Source organism: Myotis nattereri, assembly GCF_964212035.1.
Source record: "Myotis nattereri genome assembly, chromosome: 11".
NCBI lineage: Eukaryota > Metazoa > Chordata > Mammalia > Chiroptera > Vespertilionidae > Myotis > Myotis nattereri.
In genome coordinates this window covers 56,712,428-56,734,833 of record NC_138086.1, presented here as the reverse complement: position 1 = coordinate 56,734,833, position 22,406 = coordinate 56,712,428, and the positions used below count along the sequence as shown (strand labels likewise).

The following is a 22,406-nucleotide window of genomic DNA, read 5'->3' as shown; positions in this document are numbered from 1 at the left end:
ATATCAGTAAGAATCATACTATTTTCAACAGTGATTCCTACAATTTTGGGGTCAGGCACTACATTAAATACCTTGCATGACTTACTTAACCTTATGATGCATATGGTATTATTCCCATGGTATTTTAAATTAGTAAATAAAACAATTGCTAATTTCTGAAAAAAGTAAACTGAGACTCAGAGAGTTTCACAATAATTTACTAAGGCTATATAGAGAAAAAGTTGCAGGACTGGTCTTGAATCCACCTCTTACTCCAAAGGCCAAACTCATAACCATTATATTGTTAACTTACATTCATTATCTCTTTGATCCTCTTAGCAAACCTGTGAAGTAAGATTGGTGGTCATTATTGCTCCTTATTGACATTCATATAACTTGTCTCCACTTCAACCTCCAGCCCAGAACTCCCTCACTAGACACCACCAAAGCCTCCCTGTGGCGGTCCGGAAAGCCTGCACTGAGCTTGCTCTCCACACTGTAAACATATACTAGTCCTCTCTCCCTTTATGTAGTACATGAATCCAAATCAATTAGGGAATCACAAACCATTGGGGAAGATGTGCATCATTCCAGAAACTTATTCTAGCTCAACGCATACATATCAGGAAAACAAATAGCTTACTGAAAATATATCATTCCTAGATTTCTGAATGTTCAAAAGAAAGGAAGGGGGAGATAGCAAAACTATTTTCTTTTATGTGAACAAAAATGAAAAAGTTTCAGCCAAATGTCTTTTGAGATTGCTACTGGATACCTAGATGAACAAAAAAGAACTTGAAAAACAACTGAATGTTTGCATTTCTACTACATGATAGAATTTTTCATTATTAGTAGTATTGTAAGAAAACTGTTCCTCTGGGCCGAAATGCATCCATACTTTTGAACACCAAAAATATATTGTCTTGATTACTTTTGTTTCTTTAGTGGTGTTGTAAAAGTTTCTTTAAGAATGTCAAATAAAAGATAATTATCTATCTTAGATATAAAATCATTTGTTCTTGAAAAATGTGTTGGGCACTTATTATTGTATACATTTCTGAATAAGAAATATAGTTTTGTCCACAGCAGAAAAAGGATTCAACAGACATTTTTTTCTTGAAATACACAAATGTATTTTAAAAATACTTAGATAATTCTCAATTTCATATTCAAAACACTAAGAGATAAAGGTAAGAACAAATATGTCTTTTGTTTTGGTTAACAACATAATATAACCGTGAATATATATATATATGTGTGTATATATATATATATATATATATATATATATATATAATGTTTCAACTTTCTTTGATGCAAAATATTCATATAAGGTAATAAGCGCTCAGGTATGATCTGAGGATTTTATACACTAGACTAATATAAGAAAATCATTGATGATTGTATTATAATAATGAAAGTAATTGAATCATTAAAAGCCTAAAAAATAAACCTTATATACTGTATCAGACTTTCTTGAAAATGCTGAAAATTATTTCAATATCTTAATGCTCAAAAATATACTGCAAAAATTTACTTTATGTAAGAATTTAGGACCAATATGTCGTATTAAAATGTTAAAATAGCTTTGAATAAATCATATATTCTATTAACTAAAGTTATCACTTATAAGTACTTAGTATTAGCACTTGTGACAATTCTTTGGTCAAGTTTGATGCTTGATGAATATGGAAATGCCCCATTTTGACATTTGAAGTGACTTTTATAAACCAGCCCTTGTTGGTTTGGCTCAGTGGGTAGAGTGTCGGCCTGCGGACTGAAGGGTCCCGGTTTCGATTCTGATCAAGGGTACATGCCTGGGCTACTGGCTCAATCGCCCATAATGGGTGTGCCCGAGGCAGCAGATCAATGGTTCTCTCTCATCATTGATGTTTCTATTTCTCTCTCTCACTCTCCTTTCCTCTCTGAAATCAATAAAAATACATTAAAGAAAAAGAAAGCCCCAAACACATTATATTCAAAAACAAGGTCACATTAAATAAACGCTACCTGAGTCATGCAGGCAAATCATACTTCTAGAACAGTTTCAACATTGAACGCAGTGACCAGTCTCTTGTGAATTGAAAAGCAAGTATACCTGCTTCCTCTCCTCACCAATCTGAATGTTTCTGGAATCTTCCCCAGAGGGAGAACTGGATTGAATACACTCCACAGATCAATGAGAATCATCCCTGCCTCAGACACTCAATGCCTCTGAACTTGGCTGTGGCCCCCAAAGGAGGAGAATTAGACCTCTGACTCTCACTTTACTAGGCAGGTAAAAATGCAGAAACTAGCTGCTGGACGAGAGGGTAGCTTTGTCTTCTGGTGGTCCAAGAATTTGAGGAGCCAGCTCATACTGCTGAGCTAAAAATGAGTGACTTTGGGAAGTCAGAAATGAAGTTCTTTTGCCACTGGAGAACTTCCCTTCTTCTCTTGTGCTAGCTTACAGGACAGACCTGTCAGCCAGGGAGAACGGATGTCTCTGAGCCACGTGGCACTTTAAAACTTCCTTCTCAGCAGCTGGGAGGAACAGGGGAATTTCCTCAAAGTATCCCTGCAGCTGCAGGATTTGGACGCCTTGAAAGTCAGGCTGGTGGTGATCTCAGAGGCAACCCTTTGGACAGAACTTCATATATTTAGAGAATTTGAAACAAAAAACCTCTCTACTACAGCCTGCTGGGACACCAGTATCCTTTATCATTGGATAATGGAGCTAATTCACAATCAAAGGCCAGTAATCTTACAGGATTGGAGCTACCAAGCAATTTATTTATAAATCAGACAGAATTATCTCCAGCAGTGTTTTATCCTTATATTAATGTACAAAATAAAACTTTACAGACCAATCCTCCAAGGTGCAAAATATCCATCTATCGTAACCTAACAGGTTAGCTTTTAAGTCCATTGCAAAATGCATTACTTTAGAGTTTGGATGTCACAAATGTGTTTTCACAGGGACTCAACAGTTATTGATCATCTTCATAGAACCAGAAAATGGTAGCAGAGGAGATCCCTTGGGAAGTAATAGTAGAAGATTCTCAAGGATAGGATAAACGGTTTACCAATCTTCTTCCCCCATGATTTGGATAAATTTAGAAAACTTAGAAAAATTTTCCCACAATCCTTGGTCTTCATCTGCCATCCTCCCTTCAAGTTTTCTGCTTATCTTTCTAACAGAACTTAACAGTATTAGAAGGCTATTTTTTAATTTGCTCTCTTATAAATACGCAAGCCAATAATTATTATTTCAAATGTCACTTTGTCTATACATGGGAAAATGGCTACTGATGCCTTCCTTTTTGTTAAGTTTTAAGACCTTGCTGCTGTAGTATATCTAGGCCTTCAACACATTTCTTTAATGGTGAACTATGACCTACATCGAAACTTAAGCATAGCTGGAAAATACCATACAAAGTTAGCTTTCAATATCTCAGCACCAGAGCGGCTGCAGTAAGGCTCCGTTACTGTACGTGGAAAAGGTTAATTCTTACCGAGCACTAGAAATGTTTATCAGCCTGCCATTCCTTTTATCTTCGTTTTAACTTAACTGAGTATTTCTTCACATGGCTTTGTTTGTGCTCTCAACCCTTTGGTGTGCCTGCTTAACTGAATCGGAGGGCTGGACGGGGAGGCCACGACTTACCAATAAGATTTAATTATGAGTGCAGATATGAACAAGATTTAGACTATTAAGCCTTGCACTTCAAAAAAACTTTTAACATATTTTGCCTTTAAATCTTTTATCACCTGCAAAAATTAATTAAGTGCAGATGTAGCAGGTTCGCTTTGGATGCCAGGGTTCATTTCCTGTCTATGCTTTGTCAGACAACCTATTACACCTCCTCGTGAACTGGAGGCAAACCGAAAACGGGGCTCATAAATCACCAGTCAGCTCTCCTTCGCCCTTTCCTGGGCTGGTCCTTTTGTATGGGGCAGATCTCCAGCTCATTATTCATGAATATACTATAGACAACATGCCAAGTGTCATCTGCATTTAAACAAACCATTTGTTAAACAAATTATAACTGTATTGTGTAAGAATGGATCATGTTAAAATGCAAGACTAATCTAATGCCTGTGACTTTTAATCACTCGGGGTCCCTGCCGGGAGTCATCCCAAACTGGCATCCGTGATCCGAACTCTTTTCAGAAAGAATGACATGCTGACTTGTTTTAATAATACCACTGTTGCACAACAAGCAACATGATTGCTAACCAAGGGAAGTGGCCAATTGGTTACCAAAGCAACAGCATTCTTTCCAGCATATCTGACTGCTTAAAGTCTATATTCTGTAGGGAAAAGTAAATTCAGGTTCTGTTGGGTTATTTTAACTGTGGAAGTATCAATTCATTTAAGGATCATAAAAGTTGCCCTGATCTGCGCCTTCTTCTCATTAAATTGCAGTTAACACCATGAAAGTGAAACGTGAATGTTTATGGTTTCAGAACTGCAATCCTGAATTTAATGAGTTTCCACATTCAAAGGAAACCCGCCCTTCAGTTGTTTGCAAGTGCTAAAAGCAAGACAACCTAACAGAGAAATACAAATGCATTCCCTTTTATCTGGAGTCATTGAAAATGCAGCTCTGGCCAGGAATACATACCAGATCTACAATCAATATCTTGCTTATATTTAGTTGGTCTCTCAAGTATTTGGCGGTAATTGCAACTGAATTAAAAAAGCAGAACCCCCTGCGGAATAGAGAAGAACAGAGAAATAAGAAAGCAAATCAGCCGGGAAAACCATTATAAATAATGTTCAGAGCATTTTTAAAAATGCTATATGATCTCTGAAGCCATAAATCTGCTTCTGGGAGTACCTCGCAAGATTTTTCATTCCATCTGCTAACAATTAGAGGCTTCAGAGACATGCACGGGGCAGGTGACTGCCAGGAACCGTGGCGCTCGGAGATGGGCAACAGTCCCTGGTACTTACATGGCTGTGGATTCTTCAGCGTGATGGCCTGGGGGCCTCACAACAGCAAAGCCATTCTGTAAGAACAAGATAAGTTTCCAACGATCAGATACGGGAGGACTGCTTGGATCTCCATGTACCACAGATCATCAGGCACACAAAGACCGAAGTCGGTGGAGGTTTCAGAACTTGTTTTCTTGCCCCATTACCATTTCCTAAAACGAACAGAAATAATATAAACGGCCACATTTTCTCCGATTGTACTTCAAGAAGGAGGCTCCCCCAGAGCCAAGGGATTTGGGGGTTGTACCTAGCTGGCAAATGTGCAGGTCAGCTGTTAGACTAGCATAATACATTTTCAGAACAACTTCTTATTTTACGACACCAACATCCCACAGAGGGAGAAGAAAGTCACTCTTGGTGCAGGTTTGGGTCAAAGTTCGGAAAAACCAGGGAAGATCCAAAGTGAAAATTCTTTCGCTGGATTCCCTCAATGGTTCTTTCCACTCCAGTGTCAGCGAAATGATAGATTTACATTCACACACTCACATACACACAAAAGAAACCCCAGAAAGGTGAAAAGGAGAACAATGGAGAGCCCATATTTCTTCCAGTCTATAAATTTGGCTTGGATGACTGCCAAGACTTGCAACTTTATTGGATTCTCTAAGTCAATTTCTAGCCCACGTTCTGGAATTTTATAAAGAATTCCAGGGCTGAGTAGCAATCAGATCTATCCCTGATCAAGGAATGCCTTAACCTCCAGATGAAGGCGTTGGAATGCGTCACACGGGAAGCCGAGGGAACTCCAGCATGAAGGAAGGCAGGGGTCTATAAATCCTTGCAGAGCTGGCATGCTCAGGAAAGTTGGGTTGCTTGACGTGAAAAGAAAATCATTTATCAGGTGGTTCACACCACCTTTCACTTAACTATGATTCAAGTAACTTGCTCAAAAGAAAATGTTTCTTTAATATACAATCCTAAAACTTTTGAAATAATTTTACTAGAGCCCAGGGATAATTTTTCCAAATCTTGCTACAAACACAAAGATAATATCAGGAAAAATTATCTATTCCCTAGGACAGTGATGGCAAACCTTTTGAGCTCGGCGTGTCAGCCTTTTGAAAAACCCTAACTTAACTCTGGTGCCGTGTCACATACAGAAATGTTTTGATATTTGCAACCATAGTAAAACAAAGATTTATATTTTTGATATTCATTTTATAAATTTAAATGCCATTTAACAAAGAAAAATCAACCAAAAAAATGAGTTCACGTGTCACCTCTGACACGCGTGTCATAGGTTCGCCATCACTGACCTAGGACTTTAAGTATACATACATTCTTCTAGAATGTTTTGGTAATCAACACACAAGTTAATTTGTTATATATTTTGATGAGCACATATATACTGATTAACTCAGAAGCAAATTAGAAGTCAAATAACACCAAATCAATGATTAATCTACAAGTGGTGATACATTCCCTATTCTTCTTATTAAGATACTTCCTATCTCTCTGATATATATGATAAATATGAAAGAAATTAAAGGGCTTCTGAGAATGGCGAATTCAGTAAAGATTCAGGTAGGTGCAATATATTTTATTGGGGGAAACGGTGAAAATAACAACAAATATAATAAAGCCAATATAATTAGCATGTAACAATCTTATAATTAGACTAGAGGCCCAGTGCACGACATTCGTGCACTCGTGTGGGGGGGAGGGTCCCTCAGCCCGGCCTGTGCCCTTTCGCAGTCTGGGAGCCCTTGGGGGATGTCCCTGTGGGGAGTGGGCCTAAGCAGGTCATCAGACATCCTTAGTGCTGCCACAGAGGTGGGCACCACTCCTGCACTCGCCAGCCATCAGCCCAGCTTCTGGCTTCCCTGTGGGAGCACACTGACCACCAGGGGGCAGCTCCTGCATTGAGCGTCTGCCCCCTGGTGGTCAGTGCGTGTCATAGCAACTGGTCATTCCGCTGTTCAGTTGATTTGCATATTACCCTTTTATTATATAGGATTAACATTAATAATTATATTGTACTATTTGACTTAAAATACTATGTTTTATGGGTAAAGGGCATGACTAGACAATAAAAAGAAAAAAATTCAGTGATTAATAACCACAAGAAAAAATATTCAACTTATATTAGTAATCAAATAAAAGCAGATGAGAAGCCCAATAGAAAGACTTTTTTTTTTCCAAACCAGGAAACTGGAATTTTAAACAATACACTAAGCTGACAATGGAGTTGCGCCTTATAGACTCATCAGTGCTGCTTATAGAAGGATAATTTATTATTGCCTTTCTGGAAAATAACCCACCCCTAGGTATCTAGAGCCTTTAAAAATATTTATATATCCTTTGACTATATACGTAATATAAGAATAAGTAATCTACCTAAAGGATTTTTGCCCTAAAGGTATTATTAACTGTAGACAAGTATTTATGTAAAAGATAATGTTTTATTTACAATAGGAAAAATGAGAATTATCTAAGTTAACTAATAATAGAAGAATGTTTATATGAATTATGCTACATCTATACCACAGAAAATTAGGCAGTCATTAAAATTCTGTTATTATAAATATTTAGTGAACAGAAGTACTTATCAGTTTTTAGGAGTATTAGTGTTAAAAAATAATATATACAGTATGATATATCTAAATGACAGTACTATGTGGGTTATCTTTAATTGCTAATTTCATGACTTTTCCAAATGGTTTTACAACAAAGATTATTTCACAATGAAAAAAAAAGCATAAAACAAAGAGGAAGTGGAGAGGTAGATTTTAATGGGTCTTAGGGAAAGTGTGCTCAAAAAGGCTGAAAAATGATGTGTAGGGTCTTCTGGGCAGGAGGGAAAGCATGAACAATGGCTCAGAAGAAAGGATTTTGGAAAATCTTATGTACAAGAAATCCATATAAATAAAGATCATGTTAAAGAACAAAATGGAAATGAAATCATATAGGTAATTAGTTGGATTATAGAGAACAAACAAATAGAATCTAATTCCATCTTCCTTTTTGCTCGTACAGTCAAATTCCTTGAACAAAGAAAGGGTCTGCCTTTCACTTTATAATCTTCCACAGTAACCACCACCATTCTGCTCAAATGCTTCTGAACCTGCTTCATTTGGGGTTGAAAAGTGTCTTCTTTTTGCCAATAACAAACCTTTTCTCAGTCATCATGAGCCACCTAAACCTTCCATTGTGCTCTCAGAAATGGTAAACTCCCCTACCTTTTCCATGTCTTTTCTGAATACCCCCTTTCCTTAGCTGAAACCTGGCAAGGCTGCTTCTCCTATGATCTACCTGCTCAAGTGGTAGCTCCTTCTTCTCCAACACCTCACACACCTGCCTGCAGCAGAAGATGGGGCTGGTGTTCTCCTTGTTCCTCACAGCTGCTTTGAGAGCATAAACCCCACTGCACCCACCCACCCCAATAATACTCTCTTATAAAAAAGGATTAGATCGCACAGGAAGAAAGAAGGCACAACACAATAAGATGACAGACTGTACCCTGGGCCAGCCCGCTCCCTTTCCCACCTGTTACACTAGTATCTATCCCATCACTTGCAGTTAAGATTCCATTCCCTCCTACCTTTCCACTATAATTTATGCTAAGTTCCCAATTATATATATTTCATTAAGATTTAGCCCTGACTGGTTTGGCTCAGTGGATAGAGCGTTGGCCTACGGACTCAAGGGTCCCAGGTTCGATTCTGGTCAAGGGCATGTGTTGGGGGCCAGATGTAAGCTGGCAAGGTCCTTGCACCTGCAGGGGCTAGCAAGGCTGGGACCCTTACCCACACAGTTTTCCCAGACTTGTTTGGATGGCGATTATCAGTAGAATGGGAGTAACATTTGTAGAATGAGAACAGCCTTTCATAGCTTGCCAAGAAGTCTATAACTATTTACTGAGATATGCTGTACTGAGAACTTGTCCTTCTGCTGTGTCCCTCCCTTAGAGATTAAGAGGAACAAAGAATACATTCCTCTTGACAGACCTCCGATTCAGTGTGTTGTGTATAAATAGGATTGTGTGGCTAATAAACTTGCTTCAGTTCATCAAGAGAACTGGGGTCCTCCCGACCCCGCTTTCCTGTCTTTCTTTCTTTTCTCAATTCCCACCTCCCTGCCTCAGCCCGGCTCAACCCTGTCAGGCTGGCCCTGGCAGATCTGGCGCCCGAACAGGGACTGAGGAACTGGGAAAAAGAAGGTGAGGAACTCCGTCGGGCTTGGAGAGACGACGTGAGGATCTCCTCCGGATAAAGAGTGCACTCGTTAAGGTAACGGAGGAGCAATTTTTTGATAATCGGGAGTAAAGCATGGGGCAATTAGAATCTAGAGAAAATGCCTTTTATGGCCAAATGCTAAAGTTTATGCTCAATAGTAGAGGAACTAAGATTAATGACAAGCAAGTAGAAAATTTTTTAAAATTCATTCAGGAGGTCTGCATTTCCTTATCCAATTTAATACGGGATTATTTAGATCCCAGGCATGACCATAATCAACCGTCTCTTAAGCCAGAAAAAAAGGAGAAGCAGCGTGATAGCACAAAACAGGGGTCTAAAAAAGACAGTATATTAAAAAGAAATAATGTAACTTTTAAAGACAATTTAACTCCTCAAGATGAGGAGGATTTTGAGGAAGCTGCTGCTCTTTGTCATGATGATAATACAGGTATTGTTCAGGCAAAAGAGGAGGAAGAATATTTTTCTGCTGGAACTAAAGAGGGCAGTGATATAGAGGATGTGTTGGAATCCTTTTTAGAAACATTAAAGCTTCTTAGCAAGAAAAAGAGAAGCCGCGGGGGCCGTTCCCGCCGCTCTCCGCTGCCTTGTGCAGCACCAGTTCCACTTTCCCCTCTCCAGATGGCCTTGCAGGAGGCACGGAAGTGTGGTGAGGAATTGGGCATTCATGCCTTCCCTGTTATGGAACGGGTAAATCCTCACACGGGACAGCGTGAGCGTGCTTATGACCCGCTTCCTTTTAAAACCTTAAAAGAGTTAAAAACAGCCTGTGCTCAGTATGGGCCCACTTCCCCTTATACTTTAACCATCTTGGAAACTATGGCCGAAGAGGCTCTCCCACCTAATGATTGGAGAGCTATTGCCAAGGCTTGTTTATCAGGAGGGGATTATCTCTTGTGGAAATCAGAATATGATGAAAAGGCTAAGGAACAAGCTTCTCGTAATCGAGCGGCCCAGATTAATATTTCTTATGAAATGCTGGTAGGTGAAGGAGTCTATGCTGATACCCACAATCAAATTCAATACCCCCAGGAAGCTTATGGACAGATTAATGGAGCTGGGATCAGAGCCTGGAAAAAGTTACCCACCTCTGGTCAGAAAACAGAGGAGCTCTCAAAAATTATTCAAGGGCCAGATGAAAAGTATCAGGATTTTGTCTCTCGGCTATTACAGGCTGTTGGCCGAGTAGTGGTGGATGGAGAGGCTGGCATGTTAATAGTTAAACAGTTGGCATATGAAAACGCCAACACTGCCTGCCAAGCTGCACTGCGGCCCTATCAAAGACAGGGGACTCTCTCAGATTATATCCGCATTTGCGCAGATATTGGCCCCTCATATATACAAGGAGTTGCCATTGCGGCTGCATTAAAGGGAACCACCATTGAAGGAATTCTTCAGCAACAATTTAGCACAGGGAAAAGTCAAACATACAAGTGTTACACTTGTGGAGGAACAGGACACATGGCAAAACAGTGTCCTTCTAATAAAGGGGTTAATAAAGGAAATGGCAGAGGTCCCAAACAACCTGGACTATGCCCTAAATGTAAAAAAGGAAAACATTGGGCAAATGAGTGTAAATCTAAGACAGATATCCAGGGACATTCTTTGCCTCAACACCAGTCGGGAAACTACCAAAAGGGGCCAGCCCAGACACAGCAAATAACAGGGACATTGTCTATTTACCCTCCTGTCCCTATGCCGTCTCAAGGCCAGCAGGCTGCACAGCACCCAGCCCGCCCCAGAGAGCAAAACAGATACAAGAGCTATTCCGAGCAGCCCCCGGGAGTGCCGGGCTGGGCCTTGGATCCATAGGAATAAGACATTCTGTCTGTCCTGGGTGCTGCCCTTGCCTACTGAAATAAACAAAATATCATTAGATTTAAAACCTCCCACATAGAGAAGAAATGATGATTTCTTTGCATTTCCAATACAGCTACAGCAAATGCCACCGGATCTGAAATTTAAAAATGCGTCTGGGATTTCTGTACACGTGTAAAGAGAAAACTGGCTTGAAACTAAGGCGCGCATTGTCTGATTTTGGACATTTAGATAGAGTTTCAAGCTAAAATCTCTTTACAAATATACAAAATAAAACCCAAGACTGATTATTTCCTAAGAAAGATGGCAAAATTTAACCCAAAGAAAAAAAGATGCTGGCTAGATTCTAGCAGCAGGATTGGCATTTCCATAATAAAGAACAGTTTTTAAATACTAATAAAGAATATTAAAAGGTTAATTTCAAGGCCAAAAAGTAAAGTTAGTAAAATTGTCTCTATTAAAAGAATTTACTAAAGAATATGCCTTAAAATAATAAATTGAATTTAAATCTCAAGAATTATTAAAATATATTAATTATAAAAATCTAAGTAGCCCAGGTAAAAGACGGCTACGCCCTTTAATTAAGGCTGGCTTCCCAAAGCAGTTTCTAATAGAGGAAGGGCTAGCCTCCCTTCCCCCAACAGAGCAGGTAGGCCAAAAATTTCCTGCCAGTGACAACTTTAAAAAAGAGGCTTGCTACTCAGTTTCCCATCCTTAATAGAAAGAATGTAACTAATTTGTATTTTAATAGTTACCTGTTTTCAGTGAATGGCACCCCAAGGCTTAGGAGTTTACTAAATTAAATTAAATATTCTAAAATAACAGAATGCTAAAATATTAATCTAAATGTCCCTCACAAAAAATCTAGAGGACAGAATTAAATCTATTTGATTATGTCATGTATTTTTGAAGTTTATTCTTAAAAATGTTACTGATTAAGAAATACTAAATATTTAACTTGCCAGCTAAGAGTCTAAAGTTCTGGTTACATAAATTGGGAGAAATCATATAATTATAATAAAATTTCAACATTTATCTAATTGAAAAAAAGAGGATAAATTCTATAATCCCAACCAAAATTTTTAAATACAAAGAACAGTTTTAATTTAATTGATATCTCTTAATAATTATAAAAGGTATATAATCTTTAAATTATATATACACATATATATTTAATAGTTTTTTACGTTAGATTTCTAAACTATAATCAAGGAATGACTTTAGGACATTTCATGGGCCCTAGAATGTTTTCAAAAGTTTATTCTCTTTTCTTGAATGATTTTTTAATAAAGACAATTTAATATACTTAAAATCACATAGAAAGCTTTATCAGATAAATATTAATAAATATATATTTTAAGTTTTTGCCTCTAAGAAAGGGCAAAACAAGTTATCTTATTTAATATTTCTTAAAATACAGCAGTAGAATTTTAAGATATAATTTAAAATAACAAAAGCTCATTAATAATTATTAATATTTTACAACAGCATATTAACATTTATTCCAAACAAGCTTACAAACTAATTGTTTGGCAGCAATTTAATAAGAACATAAAAGGATTTAATCACTTCCACTGTGTGGAAGGCCCCCTGGGAAGGCACTTAAGCATTCTATATTGACCTCTCTTGACCCTTTTTACCAAAAGGGGTCTCTCTTCCAATTGTCCACAGCTGTTACCTAAGCTCTCTGTTCATACTGAGGTTGAAGCCTCATGGTGGCTGGTACCATGGATCTGTCTCTTGCCCAATGGTGTAAGCTGGGCCCTCTCTAGAGAAGAAATCTGGGTTCCCCATGATCAATGCCGGGGCCCCGCCAGCAGGCGAGGGGATCCAAAGGCAGTTACTGGGCATGGAGGCCACAGGGGCATACGCTACCAAGGAGACAGAACTAAACCTCACATCACCCTGCTTGGCCCCGGAGGATGGCTGGTTAGTCAACGACGGGTAAGACCCCTCTGGGAGGGGCAACCTAAGACAGGCACAGTCGCAGGGGGCCTCAGGGGAGAACTTGGGGGTCAACAGAGGTGGGGCAGAGATCCTCACCACCCCAATTATGCAGGGGCTTGAACACTTGCCCCTTCTGAGGGAGGTCTCCTGACCCCATGGCTGCTGCGCTTCCCATGCCCAGCTCAGATCGGGACCCAGATAACAGAAAGAGACTTAAACCAGCCGAAATCGGTACCCAGATAACAGAGACTTGGCTAACAGCAACTACCCTGCATATAAATCTAGCTTAACACAAGGAATGCTCAGGGCCTTCTCAAGGATGCAAAATAATCCTTTCCATTAATATTTACAGTATAAACTAAGATTGTTATTAAAGTATTAAATTTAACAGTAAAATAATAGTCAAGTTTTCAGATTAATTAAATTTTACTAATTAATATACGTAATTATTCATAAAGTATTAGCCAAAATTTTCATTTCATGGACAAATTGCTTAACATACTATAAACCTAAAGCAGTCATATTTTTATACAAAAATTAAAATTTAAAGTTATCTAGACTGCATTATATAATTTCCAAAAACCTCCTAATATTAAAAAATAAAAAAGGAGGGATAGTGGAATAATAAACTGTTAAGTAAATGATAACCTGTTAAGTAAATGCCTTAATTGCTTTAATATTTTTACTTGAAAATTAATTTTTTCATTTATAATGCTAATAGGAAGACACCCATGAAAATATACATGGTGTCAAAATAAGCCAAAGGAAAATCGTTTGGACAAAAATTAAAAGAATCCCAAGTCTAAATAATAGATATGATTCCTTTATTAACCTTTGGTCGAGAATATGTTTGTATATTTTCAGAAAACAACTCCAAGACCATGTGGATTCCTGCAACAGAGAGGAATTATCAGGACTGCTCCAGCCACAGAATAGCAGTGGCCTCATGAGACAACGAGAAGAGAAGCAGTCCAGAAATAAAGATGGTGAAGACACCTTATCATGCTAGCAGTCAGCAGCTGTGCATCGTTGCAAGTTGCCCAGGACCAAACTAGAGAGGGTCGGACCTGCATTGCCACCATTTGTCCACCATCCAGAACTGAAATATTACTGCTGACATGTACACATAAAAAAAACTATCAGACACTGAAACATGAACTTCGCCTAAAAAACAAAGAAGGGGGATCTGTTGGGGGCCAGATGTAAGCTGGCAAGGTCCTTGCACCTGCAGGCGCTAGCAAGGCTGGGACCCTTACCCACACAGTTTTCCCAGACTTGTTTGGATGGCGATTATCAGTAGAATGGGAGTAACATTTGTAGAATGAGAACAGCCTTTCATAGCTTGCCAAGAAGTCTATAACTATTTACTGAGATATGCTGTACTGAGAACTTGTCCTTCTGCTGTGTCCCTCCCTTAGAGATTAAGAGGAACAAAGAATACATTCCTCTTGACAGACCTCCGATTCAGTGTGTTGTGTATAAATAGGATTGTGTGGCTAATAAACTTGCTTCAGTTCATCAAGAGAACTGGGGTCCTCCCGACCCCGCTTTCCTGTCTTTCTTTCTTTTCTCAATTCCCACCTCCCTGCCTCAGCCCGGCTCAACCCTGTCAGGCTGGCCCTGGCAGGCATGTACCTTGGTTGCGGGCACATCCGCAGTAGGGAGTGTGCAGGAGGCAGCTGATCGATGTTTCTCTCTCATCGATGTTTCTAACTCTCTATCCTTCTCCCTTCCTCTCTGTAAAAAATCAATAAAATATATTTAAAAAAAAAGATTTAAATATGCTCAAGTTTCTGCCATCTTGAAAATAAAATTATATATTAACCAAGACACTACAAATATATACATATATACAAAAAATTATATATATATATATATATATATATATATATATATATATTCATCCTTAGTCCCATTGATCCCTCCAAGTACCACTCTTTTCATCCCCTTTAGCAACCAACATTCTTCAAAGGTTGGTCTACCTTGCTTTTTCATTTCTCCTTTTCATCTCCTCTGACTTAGTCACCAGTCTCTGCTTTCTCCTCCACATCCATTAGTCCACTAAAGAAGTTTTACTAAGGTCACCAATGGCCTCCATGTCACCGAATCCAATGATATTTTTATGGTCTCAGCCTATTTGGCTCCTCATTAACTTTCAACATATATTAGCTACACTTTCCATTTTAAACGCCCTTCTCTTGGCTTCTGTGACTGCATATCCTCCTGCTTTCCTTATCTCTCTTTCCCCTTCCCAATCAGTGTCCCTTGAAGGCCCATACTCCTCAGCCTGCTCATTAAGTACTGAAGTTATTCAAGACATCGTCTTAGACTTCTCTTTTCTTTCTACCCTTACTTCCTAGGCAATGCCACCACTCTCATGTATTCAATTACCACTTATCATCAGATACTCCAGAGATATCTATTTCCAGGATGAACACTCCACTGAGCACCAGACCAAAATATCAGCCCATGTATTCAATATTTGTACTTGGATATCCCCAAATCACTTCAAATTCAACATATCTTTTCCCAGCCTTCTCTAACTTACCAAAGTTACCATGATTCATCCACTCTCTGAAGTCAGGAGCCCATTATCCCGAGTTATCCTTAATGGCCCCTCTCCCTGGCTTTCCTCCATCTCATTTTAATTCATGACCAATTCCTGTTGATGTTGCTTCCAAATGCCACTCAAATCCATGTACTTATATCTATACCCACCCCTTGAATATTTTGCCTCCTGGATTTCTGTCTTTCTTTCCATCAGCTCCCAGTATTTACTCTTAGTGATTTCAATGTCCACATGAACACTTCATTCAATACCCTGATTTCTCAGTTCTCTGACTTCTCACCTTCAATAAATTTGTCTTCTGTTTACAGTCATACTCCTTGACCTTACCGTTACCAGTAAAACAACTCCTCCATAATTCAATGTCAAACATCTATCTTTCCTACTATTCTATTTTCCAGCTAATGCCTTAAGACTTTCAATCAATTGATCTTACTTAACTTTTACTGTCATTTACCTCACCACCATGTTCACTTCCCTCCTCTTTGGACTTAGAGGGTCCCGTGTATTCACATCCTTGCATGCACTTTCAGACACCCTGTCCCTTTTCCCCTCCAGTATACACCTCCGGTCTTTCATGTCTGCTCTGGCTACCATAATGAAATACCACAGGCCGGGTGGCATAAATGACATACACTTATTTCTCTAGTTCTGGAGGCTGGAAGTTGAGATGGAGGTCCAGTGCACTCTTCCTGGTTTGCAGATGTTTGCCTTCTCCTTGGAGTCCCCACGTGGCCTTTCTTCTGATGCATTTGCAAAACTGGGAGAGGGAGAGGGAAATGGAGAGGGAGAGGTAGGAGGCAGGAGGACAGTCTGGTGTCTCTTACTCTTCTTATAAAAACACCAACCCTATCAGGTTAGGGTCCCACCCTTATGGCCTTTATCACTTTCACACAGACCCTATCTCCAAATGGGGCTTCAACATATAAATTTGGGTGGACACAAACCTCTGGTCCACAACATACTTTCAGTCACTTTGTCCCTTTCTTCCTTCAACATTTTTCCCTGGTAAAATTGCAACACTGATTAAGAACAACTCACATCTGCTCTGTTCCTTCACCTAAGCATATATATATATATACACTAGGGGCCCGGTACACGAAATTCCTGCACTGGGGGGGGGGGGGAGTGTCCCTCAGCCCAGCCTGCCCCCTCTCACATACTGGGAGCCCTCAGGCGTTGACCCCCATCACCCTCCAATCGCAGGATCAGCCCCTTGCCCAGGCCTGACGCCTCTGACAGAGGCGTCAGGCCTGGGCAGGGGACCCTCATTTCCCCCCATCACTGGTTCTGCCCTCAGCCCAGGCCTGATGCCTCCTCAGACCCCTCCGATTGCTGGCTCTGCCCCTTGCCCAGGCCTGATGCCTCGGCCAGAGGTGTAGACCCCCATCACCCTCTGATCACCTGATCGGCCCCTTGCCCAGGCCTGACGCCTCCGCCAGAGGTGTCAGGCTTGGACAGGGGACCCCCATCTCCCCCCAATCACTGGCTCTGGCCCCCGCCCAGGCCTGAGGCCTCTGGCCTAGGAATCATGCCTGGGCAGGGGACCCCCATCTCCCTCTGATTGCTTGCTCCACCCCCCGCCCAAGCCTGACACCTCTGACCCAGGCTTCAGGCCTGGGCAAGGGGACCATCATATCCCCCCAATCCCTGGCTCAGCCCCCCGCCCAGGCCTGATGCCTCGGCCAGAGGAGTTGACCCTCATCACCCTCCGATCACCAATCACCGGATCGGCCGCCCCTTGACCAGGCCTGAGGCCTCCGGCAGAGGTGTCAGGCATGGGCAGGGGACCCCCAGCTCCCCACGGTTGCAGGCTCCGCCCCTGCCCAGGCCTAACGCCTCTGGCCTAGGCGTCCGGCCCGGGCAGCGGGGACCCGCAGCTGCAGTGGCCCCGCAATCGTGGGCTTCGCTTTAGGCCCAGGCAAGGGACCCCTAGCTCCTGGGACTGCCAGCTTCGACCGTGCCCAGCTCCCATCGATGGCTCCACCCCTACTTCCTGCTATCACTGGCCAGGGCGGAAAAGGCACCTGATTCTCCAATCATGGCTGGGGGGCAGGGCAAAGGCGGCCCCAGGGCCGCCTTTGCCCTGCCCCCCAGCTCTTAGCTCCCCCCGGGGTTTCCGATCACTGTCAGTGGCAGGGGGCTTCTTCCTGCTTTCCCTTTCACCTCCCTGCATTGTGCCTACATATGCAAATTAGCCGCCATCTTGTTGGCAGTTAACTGCCAATCTTAGTTGGCAGTTAACTGCCAATCTTAGTTGGCAGTTAACTGCCAATCATAGTTGGCAGTTAATTTGCATATAGCCCTGATTAGCCAATGAAAAGGGTATCGTCGTATGCCAATTACCATTTTTCTCTTTTATTAGTGTAGATATATATATATATATATATATATATAGAACATAGCCAGTCTTCCTTTAATTTCATGATTACAAACCTCAAGTAGGCTCTTTAGGACATCCAGAAATCACACTGTATTTTGTAGTTAATTAACTCTTCTTTCAGTAGAGTATTTCTATCTTCTCTTTTTTCAAATTAACCCTTGTTCAATCTTTACCCCTTGCTGATGACTTTGCTTTATATTCCACTTAGAAAATAAAAGCAATTAGAATAAAAATTCCTCATCTTTCCATAATAAAATCTACCCTTCTTTCCCCACCATTCCCTGATCCTAAGAATCATTAATTCCCCTGAGTATTTAATGGCACCCCCTCTGACCGATTCAAGGACACCTCACCTACAGTTTCCCCTCTCTCTCTGGTACCATCAGTGTTTTCCTAGATTGGATTGTTGCCACCAGAGTAAAAACATATAAGCATCTCCTCTTCATAAAAACAAATCAAGCCCAGCTGGTGGGGCTCAGCTGTTGAGAGTCGACCTATGAACCAGGAGGTCATGGTTTTGGTCACATGCCTGGGTTGTGGGCTCAATCCCCAGTCGGGGTTGTGCAGGAGGCAGCCACTCAATGATTCGCTCTCATCATTAATGTTTCTATCTCTCCCTCACCTTCCTCTCTTAAATCAATAAAAAATGTTTTTAAAAAAATCAAAATAACAGTATCATACATGGTATGGCAAAAGTAGGTTTACAGTTTTTGTATAAAAAATATAATAAATATACAAAAATAAACTGTGTCTTTGTATGCTCACAACTGTAAACCTACGTTTGCCCACCTCTGTACTATGCTACAATGTAACATATAATACATAACAATCATATTTGCAAAAAATAATGTGATAAATAATAAGCTCTAATGTGTTTTACCCCTTTAATCCTAACAACATCTGAGGGCAGATAATATTATCCTCATTTCATAAATGAAACAATCCAGTCACAGGAAGATTAAAGAACTCGCTTAAAGTTTATGACCAGCAAGTGACAGTGCTGGGATTCTATCCCAGACAGGCTGGCACCGTCAGCAGGTGCATTTAATAAAAACCAGCATTTAAGACTGGCCGCACTACTCAACCCAGCCTCTGCCCACTTCTTAAGCTTCACCTTGTACCACTATCCAGTGTGTTTCCTCCACTCCAGCCTTTGCACATGCTCCTAGCTCAATGAGGAATGTTCTCCACTTAGCTCTCCCCTCCTTTCACCTGGATAACACCTCCTTCTCTGCCCATTTCCATCCCAACATCACTTCCACAGGGTTCTCTGAGCCTCGGCCGGTCCCGAGCAGGTTCCTCTGTTTATGCTCTTAAAGATCTGCTGACCCTCATTTCTGAGAATGTGTCTTAGTTTGTAATGATATACTGGTCACTGCAACTGATTTATTTGTTTTATTATCAATTATTGTGGTTTATGATTTCTGTCCACACCCCTACTTCCCAGAGTGGGGTCACCACTTTATGACTTGGTTTTATCATCTACACTTACATAGTGCATGGCACACAGCCAGAGATCGGGAAAGAATAAAATAGATGTGAATAGATGCTCCTCGGCTCTTCTTCCTGTGGCCACTCCTTCCCTCTGACCTTGGCTGCCTGCCTTCTCTCAAGGGTCCCAGCTTTTGCAGGCCAGCTTTTTTGTGGGCGGTTGCCTCTTAGACTTCCTAGCATCTTCTTTCTTAGACATAAAACTCTCTAGTCCTTACAGTTCATGGGGTCTTTTATTCAATGAACTATTGTGGAAAGTGCTTTAAAATAAGATATTATTATTATTACAGAATAATCTGATTTTTACACTGGATTTTGGACCTCTTGACAAGGAATTTGTTTTGTAATTTTCTGTACCCTTTAATGTCATGTTTAAAGATTTATTGTATATGATATCACGTGAACCAAAATTGTCCTTGTCTCAAGACTATTCAAGGAATGTTTTTAAATAGATAATTTTCTGTCTTTTAAAATAACAATAATCTACTAGCTTCACAAGCTATATAAAAACTTATATATCATAATAAAGGACAATGGCTCAGCTTATTTTCTCATCTAATGCTAATAATTATTTTACTTTTGTAAAAAATATTGTTTTCTTAAAGTTTAGAGTACGTAGGATGTTTCCTCTTTTAATCTGTGAACATCTCAAACTTTAGTAGTAAAACCTAGAAATGATCCCACACAATTTTAATTTTCTTCTACTTTACTCCATACACTCTGCTTTATATTTTTTTCAAAGTCATGAAGACCAAGCAGTTAATCTAAGCAAATGCATACCAACGTACTTTTCTGTGAATTTATATCAATTTAATGATGATGTAATTTTTATCTTACTATTCTAATTTATGAAAGGTCTTTTAAGGTTTCGATTCTCTTTAGTCACGAATATCACTAATCACAGACTTCCGGCAGTATTTTTCCATCACTAAGAGTAACAATATTTAAAGTACTGAGTATGCTCACATTCTTATTTTTGTCGTTGTTGGCTACATTAGTGTTATGGATGTTTCTCCTCAAGACAAGGATGTATTTTTTGATGTCCTAAGGGCTAATGCAAGAGACGATCTGCTCCTCATATACAGCCAGGTGGCATCCAAGGAAGGGAGTAGGACTTTGTATGTAAAAATGAGTTTGGCCCTATCCAGTTTGGCTCAGTGGATAGAGCTTCAGCCTGGGGACAAAAGGGTCCTGGGTTCCATTCCAGTCAAGGGCATGTACCTTGGTTGCAGGCTCCTCCCCTGCATGGGCCCTGGTTGGGGCACGTGCAGGAGGCAACCAAACGATGTATTTCTCTCATATCAAGGTTTCTCGCTGTCTTTCCCTCTTTCTTCCATTCTTCCTGAGAATCAATGGAAAAATATCCTTGGTTGAGGATTAGCAAAAAAAAAAAAAGAAAGAAAAAAAAAAAGATGAATTTGAATGAGAAGGAAAGGAGTTTAGTCATTCTAGACGAGTCTGACTATTTGCATAACTGATGACATTTTCATTTTCTAGTCAACTTTACCAAAATGTCAAATATATTTGTGAATTCCGTAGTCAAACCCTCCCCAGGAAAGTAAAGAATAGGCACTAAGCACATCACTAGAAGCACTTTAAAAGTTCACTTTTTACTTCACCTGACCAAAGTTCAGATTCCTCTCCATAAACTCTGTTTATTGTCATGGCACTGACGGAAACTGAAAATTAGACAAGTGGAAAAGAATCTGATTATTTTAGTTGTGACATTCATTAAGATAGTTTCATGGACAGCAGAAATGCATATCTTCATTTTTCTAACATCCCCATGGTCAAGTGGGTATTCAATGGATAATAAGAAGCATTACTAATTCCAACTTATAGAGAGTAATTTAGGTTTCAGAAATCATGATAACCATGGCCTAATCACCACTTATGAGAGAGATGTAGAAAGTCAAGAACATGTATACATTGTATAACAGAATCAGGCAATATATACAGAATCTAGAAAGAGAAAAGCAAAGATTATTTATAAACTCTTAAAATATTAAGCGATGAACTAGAGTTTAAACTACTTATAATATCCAGTAGGCCCGGTAGCCACTTACTAATTTTGATTGATTTATTCTTTATGAAAGCATAACTGCATATAGAAAGTCCGTGTAATAAACTGACAAGAGACTGTGTTACTTTGTTAGCAGTAGTTGATTAACTTTTAGCTTTTAAGTTAACTTGTAAAATGTAACTCTAGTTTGGGAAGCTGCAAGAATAAAAACAAAGAAATCTGTCCTGTTGAAAATGTTTTATATATAACTTCATACAATCCAAAGAGTAATTGAACATGTCAGACCAGTTGATTGGAATTCTGTTTTTAAAATTTCTCTTTTAGTGCATTGCTAATTTAGAGCTCAGCCATTTACCTCCCAATGCTAAGTACTACCACTAAAGTATTTCTGAATGTATTAAAGTATCAATCCTCAATGAAATATGTATAAAACCAAGCACAGCATGGAAAAACTCTACAGCATGCATTTCCAAGTAAAGATGTGATGGTTGAGTTATTACTTCCAATACATTTGCTGAATTGGAATGTCATGTGCAATGACTTAAGTGCTTTAAATATTTCACTGGAAGCCAAAATAGGAGGTACCTCTGATTCATACTGATGCATTATCAATTTTGAAAATGATTTCAAGAAGTATTTCTTTACCTACATACATATAGATTGCTTTTTAAAAAAAGAACTGGAAATATACGTTTTGAAGAACAGGGCATATTTTAAGCTAAGTTGATATTCAATGATAACTATATCAGGTATATTGGTACACAAGCTATTTGGTACTCCTATAAAGAAGTGCAGAAAACAGCCAGAACCCAAGAAGAGCACAATTTACCTTCTAACAAATCAGTTTTCTCCTAAGTGCCCTTTCTAACGTCTCACTGAATGTGCTTGCCAAGAATGAAGTCTTTTACCTCTTGATAGCGCAAAAGAGCAATGAAAATAAAGCATGCTTTAGCTGATTTGGCACATTTTTAAAAAATCATAGTAATAAACTTCTGGTTCTTTATAGTAAGTTGTGCAGAGGTTAA

The 22,406-nt window shown here is 39.7% G+C and overlaps 1 protein-coding gene across 4 annotated transcripts in view; it reads right to left on the bottom strand.

Moving 5' to 3' along the window:
• Window positions 1–22,406, bottom strand: part of HDAC9 (histone deacetylase 9) — an 847,690-nt gene that overhangs the window by 159,559 nt on the left and 665,725 nt on the right. For all 4 annotated transcript variants that reach the window (XM_081102525.1, XM_081102526.1, XM_081102528.1 and 1 more), the window contains 2 exons: window positions 4,919–4,974; window positions 4,587–4,674 (listed from right to left, as the gene is read on the bottom strand). In XM_081102525.1, coding sequence (XP_080958651.1) covers window positions 4,587–4,674; window positions 4,919–4,974 — 144 coding nt within the window. The remainder of the gene's footprint in view (window positions 1–4,586; window positions 4,675–4,918; window positions 4,975–22,406) is intronic.